This window comes from Oncorhynchus masou, chromosome 27, assembly GCF_036934945.1.
Source record: "Oncorhynchus masou masou isolate Uvic2021 chromosome 27, UVic_Omas_1.1, whole genome shotgun sequence".
Classification (NCBI taxonomy): Eukaryota; Metazoa; Chordata; class Actinopteri; order Salmoniformes; family Salmonidae; genus Oncorhynchus; species Oncorhynchus masou.
The window spans coordinates 51,678,712-51,694,134 of NC_088238.1; the positions used below are offsets into that span (position 1 = coordinate 51,678,712).

The 15,423-nt window shown below is 42.7% G+C and overlaps 1 protein-coding gene across 1 annotated transcript; it reads right to left on the minus strand.

Annotated features, from left to right (window-relative positions):
- Positions 1 to 572: 572 nt before the first annotated feature.
- On the minus strand, positions 573 to 14,384 carry LOC135516388 (macrophage-capping protein-like). The gene is made up of 9 exons (XM_064940662.1): positions 14,275 to 14,384; positions 7,464 to 7,657; positions 5,513 to 5,667; positions 4,894 to 5,055; positions 2,763 to 2,912; positions 2,130 to 2,216; positions 1,765 to 1,897; positions 1,460 to 1,551; positions 573 to 1,112 (listed from the first exon to the last, which is right to left on the minus strand). The coding sequence occupies exons 2-9, from the start codon at positions 7,654 to 7,656 to the stop codon at positions 1,047 to 1,049; spliced, it is 1,038 nt and encodes a 345-aa protein (XP_064796734.1). The 5' UTR covers position 7,657; positions 14,275 to 14,384; the 3' UTR covers positions 573 to 1,046.
- Positions 14,385 to 15,423: the final 1,039 nt, after the last annotated feature.

Genomic DNA, 15,423 nt, shown 5'->3' on the forward strand with positions numbered 1-15,423 from the left:
ATAAAAAATAGAAGGCAAATATTGTACAATCCAGGTGGGGCAGTATTTTGTGTAGATCGTTGACCAAAATGTACAATTAAATCCAACTTCCCTCCCACATTTTGTAGTGTTACAGTCAAGGGTGTGATTACTTTCTGAAGGCACTGGATACAGCTTTAGAACATGACATTAACATAGGCTCTCTTTGACAACCCCAACGTTTTACAGAAGGTTACTGAAATAAACTGTTGAGTCTACTGGTAGTTCCCTTAGGTGTAGGCAGGTTTAACCTGTTAAGTGTTTATCCAGGGAACTATGGGAAGAGGTGTAACAACCAAAGCAACGTCATCTCACCGGGTGAAAGGCGAAACACATTGATTATTTCAGTAATGAATACAAGCAGGAGAGAATTGACACAAGTTATTACAACTTAGTCATTGTGGTGTCCCAAATGGTACAATATTCCTTTTTTAGCGCACTACTGCCCTAGGGTCCTGGTCTAAAGTAGTGCACTATATAGGGTACCGTTTGGGACACAGACAATGACATGCCATAAAGTTGTCAGGAACCAACGCACGAAGCCACACTGTACGTGTTGTTTCAGTTTCCATTTATTTTCATAATCTGTAGCCTACTACATGTATTAGCAGAATATGTCCTGTTATTCTTAAACAAATGTAAAAAAGAAAGTAAAAAAGAAAAGACTAAACCAAACAAATTCAACTTATAGGATTTGTGGAATGTCATCTTGGCTTTAAATGAGTACACGTTTTCCTTCCCAGTCAGAAGCAGAAGTAGTGACTTCGGGTTCCATTTGGTGTGAGATCATAAATGCTCTTATTATCTGGAGTTTATTTGCTCTAAGCATGACTAAAGAATTGTTTTCTATGAGTATAGTACCTTACAAATATATACATATAAGTAAACGCATTTTTAAAAAAGTTTTTGAATTTGAGATGCTGTCACTCCTGAGAAGACCAAAACATTGAGATTTTATTTTCCAGGTCTCAATTTAATAATATTTTACGAGGGCGTCATTGAGACCCTTTTCTGAGAGCCATTGTAGTTCAGTTCCAGTTTTTGAAGAACTGCTTGAAGATGATTGTCTCCCTCCCTTGTGGTAGTATCTCCACCTGTAAGAGAGAACAGAGATTTGACGACCCGGTCATGACCGTCTCTACTGCGTCATACACATAAACCACCCCATTGTATATGCATAAAACATTTATGATACTGGGTTCATGACCTGCTAGTTAGTGGTTACACAACAGAAATTGCAGTGTGACAATGGAAGAAGACAAACATGGGATACGGTTTGACTAAATGGAATTCAAAACGTGCAAAATGATACTGTTTTCAGGTATAATATAATCATGATGCTATCATTTGCTGACGTTATGTTGCTGGGTGGACTTAATGGCTGGACAATGAGGAAATAATGTCTGGGTTTTTGCCATTTGTGAGATCATGCTTGACTCACCTGCGTTTTCATCCTGGGGTAGTTCATCTGTTGGATGAAGTGATCTGCCATTTTCAGGGCCTCCCTCTTCTCCTCTGCATTTGCTCCCATACCTGTAAATTAGTGGGATAATGGCCTCACCATGTTTTACCTCAGTCTAACCCATAGAGGTCTCAGTAAGGCCTCGACACGATAATGTATATTCACTTTATTCAATACAAACCCTGATTAAATTAGTATTTCATTAGACATTGGATATCTCAGACATTCTAGGGATACATTTCACAGAGCAGAAATGTTAGTCGAGGTTCACGTGCTTTCCTCACCTTTCCAAACAAAGATCTTTCCGTTGGCCCCGTTATCCAAAATAAAGCAGTCGTCGCGCACCAGAAGGTCCTTGGCAAATGGGCTCTTTTCCGAGACATTGGTCAGTTTCATCTGACCTGTCGCATCGGACACCTGTGGAAGACAGCAACACAGGCCATGACTTTTAGTTCCTTTGTGAACTAGTTTGCCCCCAAAAATATTGTTTATCTTGGAAAAAAAGATCTCCAAAGTATAGCTGTGCAGTCTAGAATCCAAAATATCTCAAATTCTGTTATTGGGGTGAACGATCCAACAGTAATTATGTGATGCAATAGAACAGTTCTGGAGAGAACTGTTTACCAACGGAATTGTAATGTCCAGCTACCTTGTAGAGGGAGGCGGAGTTGGAGATGTCTGCGCGACTGTCCTCCTCTGGAGTGCTCTCTGCCAGCTCTTGCATTGGTCCCAGCACCTGTCAATCACAGGGCAGAGTGGAACATGGATTGTGGTGAGGTTTCTATCAGTGGAGGCTGCTGAGGGGAGGATGGCTCAAAATAAATGGCTGGAATGGAGTGGTAAACAAATTCAAACCATGTTTTTGATACCATTCACTCCATACCAGCCATTCTACCCTCTGCAGGCTCCACTGGTTTGTATATATTTTAAAAGTTAGATCCCCATTAATCATATCAGCAACCTCTACCCACAAAACATGACTATTGACTCATTACCTTCCTATACTCGATTTCAAAGTCTCTAAATATGCTTAGATATTACAGGATTGACAGGTGTCAAGGTCACAGGTTGTTGGCACCTTAATAGGGGAGGAGTCTCATGACAATGGATGGCGCAGAATGGTATCAAATGGATCACACACACTGTAGCTTGCATGCGTTTGCCATTCCATTCGCTTCTTTCCGTCAATTATTATGTGCTGTCCTCCCCTCAGAAGCCTCCTGTGCATTAGATCTGACTGTTTTCATTGGCTTAGCTTAAAGGACTAAGCCGGCGATTGTACCTTGAGCATCTCCGGCGTCTCCTCCCCCTCATTGACGTCAGTGATGCGTGCTTTGCCATGTCTCTCAGTGTCACGGATCAGGCTAGCGATCTCACGCGACTTCTGCTTCTCAAACATGTTGGCCTGCGAGCCGATCCAGGAAAATATGGTCTAAAGACATAGATGTTTTTTTATTGTCTCATTTGAAGTTAATAATATACACTGCATTCAGAAAGTATTCCTTATTCTAAAATTGATTAAACACATTGTTTTTCCCTCATCAAGCTACACTAAATACCCCATAATGAAAAAGAGAACAGGTTTAGAACATTTTATGAATTAAAACAGAAACACCTTATTTACATAATTATTCAGACTCTTTACTATGAGACTCAAAATTGAGCTCAGCTGCATCCTGTTTCCATTGATAATCCTTGATGTTTCTACAACTTGATTGGAGTCCACCTGTGGTAAATTCAATTGATTGGACAGGATTTAGAAAGGCACACACCTGTCTATATAAGGTCCCCCGGTTGACAGTGCATGTCAGAGCAAAAACCAAGCCATGAGGTGGAAGGAATTGTCCGTAGAGCATCGATTCAGGATTGTGTCGAGGTACAGATCTGGGGGAGGGTACCAAAAGAATTCTGCAGCATTGAAGGTCCAAGAACACAGCGGATTCCATTCTTAAATGGAATTAGTTTGGAACCACCAAGACACTTCCTAGAGCTGGCCACCTGGCCAAATTGAGCAATCGGAGGGAAAGGGGCCTTGTCTAATGAAATACTAATTTCAAATCAAGGTTTGTATGGAATACAGTGAATATACATTATGGTGTCGAGACTTTACTGAGACCTCTATGGGTCAGACTGAGGTAAGACATGATGAGACCATTATCCCCCTGAAAATGGCAGATCACTTCATCCAACAGATGAACTACCCCAGGCTGAAAACACAGGTGAGTCAAGCATGATCTCACAAATGGCAAAAACCCAGATATTATTTCCTCATTGTCCAGCCATTAAGTCCACCCAGCAACATAACGTCAGCAACTGATAGCATCATGATTATATTATACCTGAAAACAGTATCATTTGCACGAGAGATCCTCTGTATAGATGGGAGAACCTTCCAGAAGGACAACCATCTCTGCAGCACTCCACCAATCAGGCCTTTATGGTAGAGTGGCCAGACAGAAGCTTCTCCTCAGTAAAATACACATGACAGCCCACTTGGAATTGACCAAAAAGCACCTAAAGGACTTTCAGAACATGAGAAACAAGATTCTCTGGTCTGATGAAAGCAAGACTGAACTCTTTGGCCTGAATGCCAAGCATCATGTCTGGAGGAAACCTGGCACCATCATTGTGGTAGCAGAATCATGCTGTGGGGATGTTTTTCAGCAGGAGGGACTGGGAGACGAGTCAGGATCGAGGGAAAGATGAACGGAGCAAAGTACAGAGATCCTTGATGAACCTGTTCCAGAGCACTCCGGACCTCAAACTGGGATTAAGGTTCACCTTCCAACAGGACAACAACCCTAAGCACACAACCAAGGCATTGCAGGAGTGGCTTTGGGAAAAGTCTCTAAATGTCCGAGTGGCCCAGTCAGATTCCCGGACTTGAACCTGAAAATAGCTCTGCAGCAATGCTCCCCATCCAACCTGACAGAGGTTGAGAGGCTCTGCAGAGAAAAATGGGAGAAACTCCCCAAATACAGGTGTGCCAAGCATGTAGTGTCATACCCAAGACACATAATCGCTGCCAAAAGTCCTTCAACATAGTAGAGTATAGATGTCTTAATACTTATGTAAATGTAATTGTTAAAAAAAGATGTATACATTTGCAAACAATTTCTAAACCTGTTTTTTGCTGTGTAATTATGGGATATTGTGCTGAGGGGATATTGAGGGGTGAAAAAACAACATTTAAATCAATTTTAGATTAAGGCTGTAACAAAATGTGGGAAAAGTGTAGGTCTGAATACTTTCCAAATGCACAGTACGATTTAGTAGGCCTACTTTACTGATCACTAATTAAGGAATGTGCCATTCAAGGCAATGTAATATAGTTCTCCAAGCCCTCACTGCTAAGAGCCTCCCGCAGGGAATTAGTACCACGCACTCTCACCCCCCCCGCTCCCCCCGCTCACCTCTCCCAGGTCCAGGATGAAACAGTCTCCCTTGTTGAAGTTCTCCCAGCTCAGCTCCACCTCCTTGGCACGGATGTTCTTCTTCCCTTTGATCTGGTACAGCCTGTGAACGGGCCCTGACCCGCCCTGGGGCCGCCTGAAGCCAGACTCCACACCACCCTCCTACACGTGTGATTGAGGGAGAGAGTGAATAAAAGAAAAGGAGGTAACCACATGAAAATGTTGGTTAGATTTTCTCAACATTGTATCTAACCAGGAAGTCTAAGGATTTACTAACTGTCATTTCAACGAGAGATATGTGGAATGATATGACAAATCAGAAGCATGTGATGAGGTCATGAAAAGTAGTGCTTGTAAAGTCATTTCATTAATCATGGATTTAAAAAATAAAATAAAAATACATTAGCTATCAGTAGAGGACTCAATCCTAACACTTTAGATACACATCCATGACTCAGTGGGCCCACATCTAATGTGGGAAACACGTGGATTACAGAAAATCACACATTGATGTCCAAGAGAAACAAAAGTTTGTGCACAAATTCCCATGCAAGTACATTTCTTAAACAGATGGGCCCTGTTGTCAGTAAGTATGAACCAGGGCTATTCTCCTGCTCACCTTGTAGCTGACCCCTCTGGGGAAAAGGTTCATGAACGCCGGAGACTCGTAGCCCTGGACCTGCCGGTGCTGGATGGGGTCACCACCCAGGAAGCTGTCCAGCTGGGTGGCCAACATGGCACACGCCACCTGCTCATCGCGAGATGACTTCTCACCTGGAGAGAAAGGAAGAGAGGGGAGGGATGAGTTGTGCGAGCCTGAGGTGGGGTGTGGTGACAGACACATAGCGGGGAGTAGGGGTGTGGTGACGGACACATAGCGGCGGGAGAATGAAAGGAGGAGCAGCGGTTTGTGGAAGGGAGAAGTGGGAGAGTTAGAGTCGGGAGGTAAAGGGAGCGAGAAAGATGGAGGAAGCCTGCCTACATAATTGAAAAAGGAGGACAGAAAAGGAGAAAGGTACATACCGAATGAGTGAGCTACAGTGAAATAAATATATACTACGTTACTATATTCTGTACTTATCATAATGCGATCTTGCAGACATTCAGCTTTGATCTAACTTTATTAAGCGAGCAGCCTAGAGCAGAGCATGTGGGTTAGTAGAGAATCCCGCCCATGCGCAGAAACGTCGGGACCTTTATTATTGTGGTCCACTTTTCTGGACCTGGGGGCTAAAGGCCATATAGGGGTCGGGCCGGGCTCATGTGAAAGGTGGGTGTAGGGGTCACGGGGGCCTTTTAGAGAGGATCACTGACAATCAGCTTAGTGCATTTTTTTATGAACACACACACACACAAACCCAGCCCTTCGTCCTTAGGGAGCTCTTCTTTAATTCCCCCCCATCCTTCTGTCAGTCTTAGTCTCCTCCCTCACATAAATCGTTGGGTCAGAGTCATGTCATCACCATTAGCACGCAGGTTATTCGCTTGGCAACAGCACAGAGGTTAATATGGTGTGGAAACAGTGGGTTGGCTAGTACATTACATGACCAAAAGTATGTGGACACCTGCTCGTCGGACATCTCATTCCAAAATCATGGGTATTAATGTAGATTGCATGGCTGTGTGCTCGATTTTACACGTCAGCGACGGGTGTGGCTGAAATAACCAAGTCCACATACTTTTGGCAAGTAGTATAGTTTGGATTTACAGAGCAATACTGGATACAAGTTTACACTCGTAGCAAATAATTTTCTAACTAGAACCTAAAAGGGTTCTTTGGCTGTTCCCATAGGAAAACCCTTTTGGTTCCAAGTAGAACTGTTTTGAGTTCAGTGGAAAGGGTTCTACATGGAACCCAAAATGGTTTTACTTGGAACCAAAATGTTTTTTTTTGCGCCTCGTAATCTTCAATTGGTAGTTAGTCTTGTCCCATCGCTGCAACTCCCGTATGGACTCAGGAGAGGAGAATGTCAAGATCCATGCATCCTCCGAAACACAACCCTGCCAAGCTGCACTGCTTCTTGACACACTACACACTACTCGACAGCTGAAGAACTCTTGAAACCTTTTTCTAAGAGTGTAGGAAACACCATCCATAAATGATAATAAAATACACTTATCCCAAGAGATGGACAGTTTCATTCCACTCATGTACACACTTACTAATGTACACAGATATCCCCATCCTCCATGACCACAATAATAACAGAGCGAGGAGTAGCACACTCAAAGGCTCCTATAGCGGTTTCTATTGAAGTTCTAGCAAATATCAGTATGGATCAAAACATTGTCTTGCACTTCCATAAAGGTAAATGGTGGAGCATTCTATTACAAAGTTCTACAGCTTTTTATACCTTAGTGGGGCACAAAGTTTATCATGGCCACGTGAGTCTCTATCAGAGAAGGAGTGCTGATCTAGGATCAGTCTTGCCTTTTAGATCATAATGAATAAGACAGAGGAACTTGATCCTAAATCAGTACTCCTACTCTGTCAGTACAGACCCTGGATCAAGTAAAACTCTTGACCCTACTTATTTGACACAACATGCATCCATTTTCCTACATCTCACCTATCCACATGTGTAGGTCGGCCCCCTGGTCCCCCCTGTGCTCCAACACCAGGTAGGAGTCGCCGTTGAAGAAGGCTCCAACCTCAGCTTGCTTCAGCAGCACCGCCTTCATCTTCTCCACCCGCCACACCTTCAGCCCCGGCTCCTGCGTCTCTGGCCCAAACTGTCCGGGTGCTGCCATGTTGGGGAACATTCTGTACAGGGAGAAGGAGAGGAGAGAGTGGGTCAGTGGAGGTGGGGGTGGATGGATGCAGGAGTATAGGGAGGGGGCTGCCTGGAAAGGGAGCATTCTGCACTGGGTAGAGGGAGAGCGGGTCAGGGGAGGATAAACAAATGGTAGATTGGGGAGGGAAGAGTTGGAAGAGCGAGGGTGTAAGTCAAATCAAATGTTATTGGTCACATACATGGTTAGCAGATGTTATTGCGAGTAGCGAAATGCTTATGCTTCTAGAGCCGACAGTGCAGCAGTATCTAACAATTCCAGAACAAAACCTAATACACACAATATATAAGTCTAAAATATATGGATGAGCAGTGAAAGCGGCTAAGATGCAACAGATAGTAAAGTAGAGTGTTTTATTGTTTGGGGTGAGGAAGGGGGTTGTATTTCTTTGCTATGAATTGAGTGAGACAAATAGACATGGGGAGTTGTTGCCGCTAGAGGTGGCAGAAAGTTGCTTTTACTTGTCGTGGCAAGAATACTTATTTCCATATTGGAGTACAGACAAAACACACAGAAAGAGGCAGTGGAGGATGGGTGAGAACTCATCATGTCATGACATGAATAACTATTTCTGCAGGAACTCAGGAACAGGGGGGGAAAGGTAGAAATGAATAGGAGAAGATCCCAAATGAGGGGTCAAGTTATTTTTATTTCAGCTTTATTTAACCAGGTAGGCTAGTTGACAAAAAGTTGTCATTTACAACTGCGACCTGGCTAAGATAAAGCAAAGCAGTGCGACAAACACAGTTAAACATGGACTAAACAAGCGTACATTCAATAACACAATAGAAAGTCTATATACAGGTGTGTGCATAAGGGTAGATGGGGCTACATCATTGTTGTGTAATACAATACCATAGCATGCATAGCAACCCATAATGCACTAGTCATTCATTGTACAAAAGAGGGTGTGTCTATAGGGCAGGTCTTATCACGTCTCACATGCCGACACTGAAAACTAAGTATCTTCCCCTCTCTCTCTCTCAAGCCACAGTTGCCAAAGCTATATCATGCTTTATTGATTTGTAGCAGGGCATGTTTAAGCATTCCCGGTGTTACTCAGACAAAAACAATCACTTAGGATTCCTCCGATCACCTCTGTCAATGTTACTTCCCTGTAACAATCGGATTCAATAAATTAGTCATATTCAAAGATAAATCAATGTTGAAACATTTGATAAACTCAAGTCACCAAGCCTTACACTCTGATTTTGTCTATACTGAAGGTGCACAGTGTCCCCTGCCAGGCATTTGTTTTTCTATGAAACAGAAGGCAGGTGGAATCATTTGAGAGACAGGTAGTATTGATGTTGTCCATTAGAAATAATTCCCCCTGAATCACAGCACCATGTTGATTGTTTCTACGGTCTATCCACATTCAATGGGATATCCTGTCACATTATACGCCAAACAAACAAGTGTAAGGTGTAGATGGGTCAATAAGCATGCAGGTTCTGCCTACTATGTGGTGTATTACACTTGTAGTAAGTGCACTGTTCGACACTTGAAATGGAGTAGGCTATGGAAAACATAACAAATATAAAAACACAAAACTCTTTAAGGGGGATCACAATGAAATAAAAGGTTTGAGATCCACCTGTACTGTATACACACACACACACGGCATGCAGACTGACATTTTAGTGTCCTATAAACTATTTAGAGCAAACAAAACTACAACATTTGGAGTTAGTTCATTCCGGAAACCTTTTGGCCAGCTATGTGACACTCACCAAAGGGAACACCCAACTCTCACAGAACATGTGGTGCTGCACTATAATTACACAGTAGGCTAACCCCTAGCAGTAGGCTAACCCCTAACAGTAGGCTAACCCCTAGCAGTAGGCTAACCCCTAGCAGTAGGCTAACCCCTAACAGTAGGCTAACCCCTAACAGTAGGCTAACCCCTAGCAGTAGGCTAACCCCTAGCAGTAGGCTAACCCCTAGCAGTAGGCTAACCCCTAACAGTAGGCTAACCCCTAACAGTAGGCTAACCCCTAGCAGTAGGCTAACCCCTAGCAGTAGGCTAACCCCTAGCAGTAGGCTAACCCCTAACAGTAGGCTAACCCCTAACAGTAGGCTAACCCCTAGCAGTAGGCTAACCCCTAGCAGTAGGCTAACCCCTAACAGTAGGCTAACCCCTAACAGTAGGCTAACCCCTAACAGTAGGTAACCAGCATGCAAAATGGAAGCCAGACTGGCAAAGACTTGTCATCAGTGGCAGGTAGCCTAGTGGTTAAGATTGTTGGGTTAGTAACGGAAAGGAGGCTGGTTCAAATCACCGAGCCGACTGTTGATATCAAAGGCACTTCACCCTAATTGCTCCCGTTAGTCGCTCTGGATTAGAAAGTCTGCTAAATGTAAATGTACTTCTAATAACAGCATAAAGGGAAATGGCCTGGGTATTGGGTAACCTTGAAAGAAGCCTGTCTGAAATGGAAACGTTCTGTAAAATGTTCCCCCCAAAGAAATTAAAATGCTCTCAATTCATTTCAGTTTTACACTCACAGGGGCCAGTGAAACCCAGTACTGATAAAGTTTGATTGGCACAACGACATATTGTATTGTGAGGCAAGATGATGGCTACAGGGAGTAGCTTCAGACAATAAAACTTCAATCTGCAGCTTTTTTAGATAAAGCTTCACCCCCATTAACAGAGATTGTGGCCGTTTGATCAGCTTCTATGGAAACTGCTAATCTGACTCACACTCTCCCTCCAAACACTCACCTAGACCTTAAAACGCCACTGTGTCTAACAATGGTTCTTACTGAGAACGATAGAGGTGCCAACAAGCTGAAGTCCTCCTCCCTATCCTCAATCTTTAGATGAAATGTATCCAGTTGAGCATTTTCTCAATAGCAATCTTTCACAATTGCATATTTCATCACAAGGCATGGTTACCAGGTTCAGAAATGCTTACTTAAAAAGGAGACATTTCACTTGTGGCCAGACAGTTTCTCCGAGCCACCATGCTTCTACATCATCTGCTCTCTGGAGTTTCAGGCTCAGTTTCTGTATAAGCACTTGTGGCAACTGCTGAAAAAAAAAGGGTTTTATAAATACACTTGATCGATTGTATTTCAGTGTTGGTGAGCCACAGTGGTGTAATGTAAATTATTTTTTACTAAGTAATTTTTGGGGGTATCTGTACTTTACCACTACATTCCTAAAGAAAATGTACTTTTTACTCCAAGCGTTTTTCCTGACACCCAAAAGTACTTGTTACATTTTGAATGTTTAGTAGGACAGGAAATGTCCAATTCAAGCACTTATCAAGATAACCAATTCATGGCCATTCCTACTGCCTCTGATCTGGCAGACTCACTAAACACATGTTTTGTTTGTAAATTATGTTGGAGTGTCTCTGGCTATCAGGAAATTAAAACATTAAATTGTGCCATTTGATACATAAGTATATTTCCACAATTGCATTTACTTGATACTGAAGTATCGTATATTTAAAACCAAATACTTTTACTTGAATAAGTCTCGTAACTTTCTCAGGTATTTTCCCTACCTCCGGGTAGCCACGTCACAAGATACCATAAGCACAACCTCTTTCCTTATACTACTATAGCGGAGTCAATCACCCTAAAACTTTAACATATTCACCTAACCCAAATAAAATGTCTCTACATCACAGGTAAGGATGTAGGTATAAGGAAGTTCATGCACGTAGCAACAACCCAGTGAAAATAGCATGAAGGATAGGCTCTATCAGCAAGGCCATGCCCTTGTAAAAAAACAGAAGCGCCCTAATTCCAATTAGCAAAACAGATACAATTTATTGGCCAGCTCCAAATAATCAATAAACAGAACAAAAACAAGCTGGTAAAAGTAACCAGTCAGAGAAAGATTGATAGATACAAAGATAGAAAAAGTAAATATTTGAACACACATGCTAGCCTATTTAGGACACATAGCCAAGGGGACACCAACCACTGCACATAGGGCTGCAGGTGTCTGGCGGTGGGGTTTAGGGTTACAACGCTTAGACAGCGTGGTGAAGAGGAGGTTAAGACGAGAGAAACTTAACTGCATGATCCCCTCGGCTAGCTCCGGCACCGCACCTGACTCCAGCTCCATTCTGCCTGATGGCTGCTCGAGTGTTTGTGACTGTAAGTGGACAGAGGAGGCCTGGGCGAGGCAGAGTGTATCGTTGCTTCTCAGCTGGCCTGGTTAGATTATATGAGGAAGGCAACGTGAGCCCGGAGTGTGATCTGAGCAGCCTTGGCCAGGGCGCCCTATGGGGGAAGAGTCGGGTTCCTGACAAACGCTAAACACCACGGTGACAATGATGACTGCTGGGCAGGCTCCCCCATCTTCAATGCCTAACCACATTCCATGGGCCAGAGCAGAGTAATGAGAGAGGGGGAAAGAAGATGTGTCTTGACACTGACAGATGTCTAACTGGTGCGACAGGCAATTTGTACACAGTCCCTAACAAATAAGCACCCTCCTTTCCTCATCTCATGTCTCTCATGAGCATTGATTGGGCAGGACAGGACAGTACAATTGGGGTGCATATACACAAGTCCAATTATGATATTCAGCTGATCTGATTGGTCAAAGACCAATTAGTGTAAACACATCCTTCGTCTCCATTGCATCTCCCAACCAGCAAAAGAGACCATGTAAGATAATTGGGATGTAACCCAAGAGACAGGAACCTCCCAGCTAGCACATTTGGTTCCTTGGAAGTTGTGGGAACGTACATTTTTAGTTTCCCATTATTTCTGGAAACAAAGCCATATGCTTCCTGACATGTAAAACTGGACATTTTTTAAAGGTTCTGAGAATGGAAGTGAACATTTATTTTCTTCTGGGAACATACATTTTTAGGTTGAAGGGAGGTTTTGAGAACATTTTGCTATGGTTTCTTTAAGTTTTCCTGTGAGTTGTTATTAACGCTCTGAGAAGGTAATTAAATAAAGTTTTTAGAATGTATCACTATGACTTTTAATAACACTGCTAGCTTAGTTGAACTGTTTTGAACTCCAAGCACTTGTAAGACACACAGAAATGCAGTCGCTTAGGCATTAATCATGCAAACACAATTCATTTTTATTTTGAAATGGCATCAGCGCGATTCAAACCGATGGTCTTCTGTTCTCTATCCATGGAATCAATCCGTTGCACCACTTGGATAGAGCTAGCATGCCAGTTTTTTAAACTCATGCAAGCTGTTCATTTTAGTCTATTCTAACAGGCCTCGTTGCAAAGAAAAAACACTCATTAAGATCAGGTGTGAACACACTTAACAAGATAGAGGATAGAAAGAGTTTTGTTGAAGACGAGAACAGAAGTTTTCTTAATGGTATGAGAACCTGTAGGAAACGTTACACTGAAGTACTGAAATTCTCACTTAAGAAAGATATGGTTCTTAGAACATTATGTGCTAGCTGCGTTTAGAACTTTATGAGCTATCTGGGTATCTTGTACCATTCCCAGAATATTGTGGGTAGTTTGTATGCAAAATAACCATAGGAACAACCACGCTCTCAACAATATGGTTCTCAGAACATTATGTGTTAGTTGGGCTAGGCCTTTGGCCCTGGGCAGTAGAGGGCATTTGGCTTCAGGTTAAAGAGAGAGACGGGGTCAGAGATAGGGTGCTGGGGTCACTGAGCCAATCAGATCATTCATGCGTTCTTAATCAGAGGTAGATATGAGTGTAATGATTATTTTTTTGCCTTTATTTAACTAGGCAAGTCGGTTAAGAATAAATTATTATTTATAATGACAGCAATCGGGGAACAGGGGGTTAACTGCCTTGTTCAGGGGCAGAACGACCTTGTTAACTTAGAGATTCGATCCAGCAACCTCCAACACTAACCATTAAGCTACCTGCCGCCCCTGTAGTGTAGTGACACCTCTTGCACTGAGATACAGTGCTTAAGACCTCTGCACCACTCGGGAGCCCAAATTTGCCAAATGACAGTGTGTGTGTGTGTGTGTGTGTGTGTGTGTGTGTGTGTGTGTGTGTATATATATATGTGAGTCTGCGTGCCAGTGGAAGCTGCTGAGGAGAAAAAAAACAGCTAATAATAATGTCCGGAACGGAGCAAATGGAATGGAATCAAACACCAGGAAACCATGTGTTTGATGTAGTTGATACCATCCCACCAATTCCGCTCCAGTCATTACCACGAGCCCATCCTTCCCAATTAAGGTGCCACCAACCTCCTGTGGTGTGTGCAAGGTGTGTGTGTGCGTGAGGTAGATAGCGAGGGATTAAATTCAAGGGAGAAATAATTACATTGAGATAACAAGTGATAAAGGAATACGTGCAGAGCAGAGTCCATAAACAATCTGTAAACAGAGAGAGAGAGAAACAGAGAGGAGAATGAAGAGATGGCTAACAATATGATTGATAGAGATATCGAGGGAGGATGGAGGGTGTTAAAGTCAGGGGTGGAAAAGGGAGGTAAGTGAAGTTTCAGTGTTCCCTCAGATTCCTCAGCTAATTTGAAGAAAGAACGCAAGATGGATGCATCCTGTTTCAGGACAAGTTGGGTAGAAAAGAAAAAGACAAAATACAAGTGAAATGTGAAGAAAAAAAGTACAAGTTATTTCGTAGACCTTACCTTGTAACTTTAGTTGAGGAGGTAGTGGATTAGGACACGTCTGTGGAGAGAGAGAGGAAATGTAGTCATGCAAAGGGAACGTCTACACACACACACACACACACACACACACAAACAATCTCAACCACACATTCTTCCTGTCTCTGTCTGAAACAGTCATAGCCCAGCCCCCTGGTTTACAGAAAAAATAAACTGCAGAAAAAGTAATGAGAGAGAGAGAGAGAGAAAAGCTAAGGAAGCAGAGAGTGAGAGAAGGGCTGAAAAAGTAAGAACAGGGTGTGAGTGTGGCATTAGTGAGACAAAATTAGCAGAATAGAATAACAAAGAATTGTGAATGACTTTGTGGCATGAGAATTTGTTTATCTTAATGATTCAGCCACTATTCCTTCACCATAGCAACATAACCAAACTAACCAGTATTCATATGGCCTCTCCCATAGACACACCTTGTATGGGGAACACTTACCTGACTGAGTGCCCAATATATAGTGATATGACCTCCTACACAGTGACACACTGCACAATCACCAGCCAGGACATTCGTATGTGGTTCTACAGGGACCTTATTACACTTTGACCCTTGGGGATTCCTTAATGATGATAGTGGGCTGGGCTGACATTACTATTTCTTAACACTTACATGTTTTACTTATGTGGGGCACTGATTTTTAGGAGTGGTGTCCAGGAAACTCCATAACTTGAACCTTGTTCCACATAGTACTTTTTTTGTAAGGTCAGTCCAGACAATGGTGTCTGCTAAATGTGAACATCTGTAGTTTCTCTCATTTGGTCAATATTTCAGACTGTTATATTGATATGTATTGATTGACTGGCACATTTTGAGGCCCGTCTACATCCTCAGTATTTCCCTGGAACATCCCATTTTGATGACCAAATACACCAACCAAGATGGAAAAAGAGAAGTCCACATTCTAAATAGACTCAAGTGTGTGACTGTGATTCAGTGTACTATATCAGGTGACTGGAAAATAGTCATCTTTGTCATTTAATCAGTTTTAGGCTCCAGTTCCAGATCTCAAATAACCAATGGTCTCACCAAGCCGTCTCATAGGCTTAATGGTGTCTACCAGGTTCCTTTCACCTATTCATATTTTCCAGATCTTTTGATACTGAACGTTTAGGGGCTAG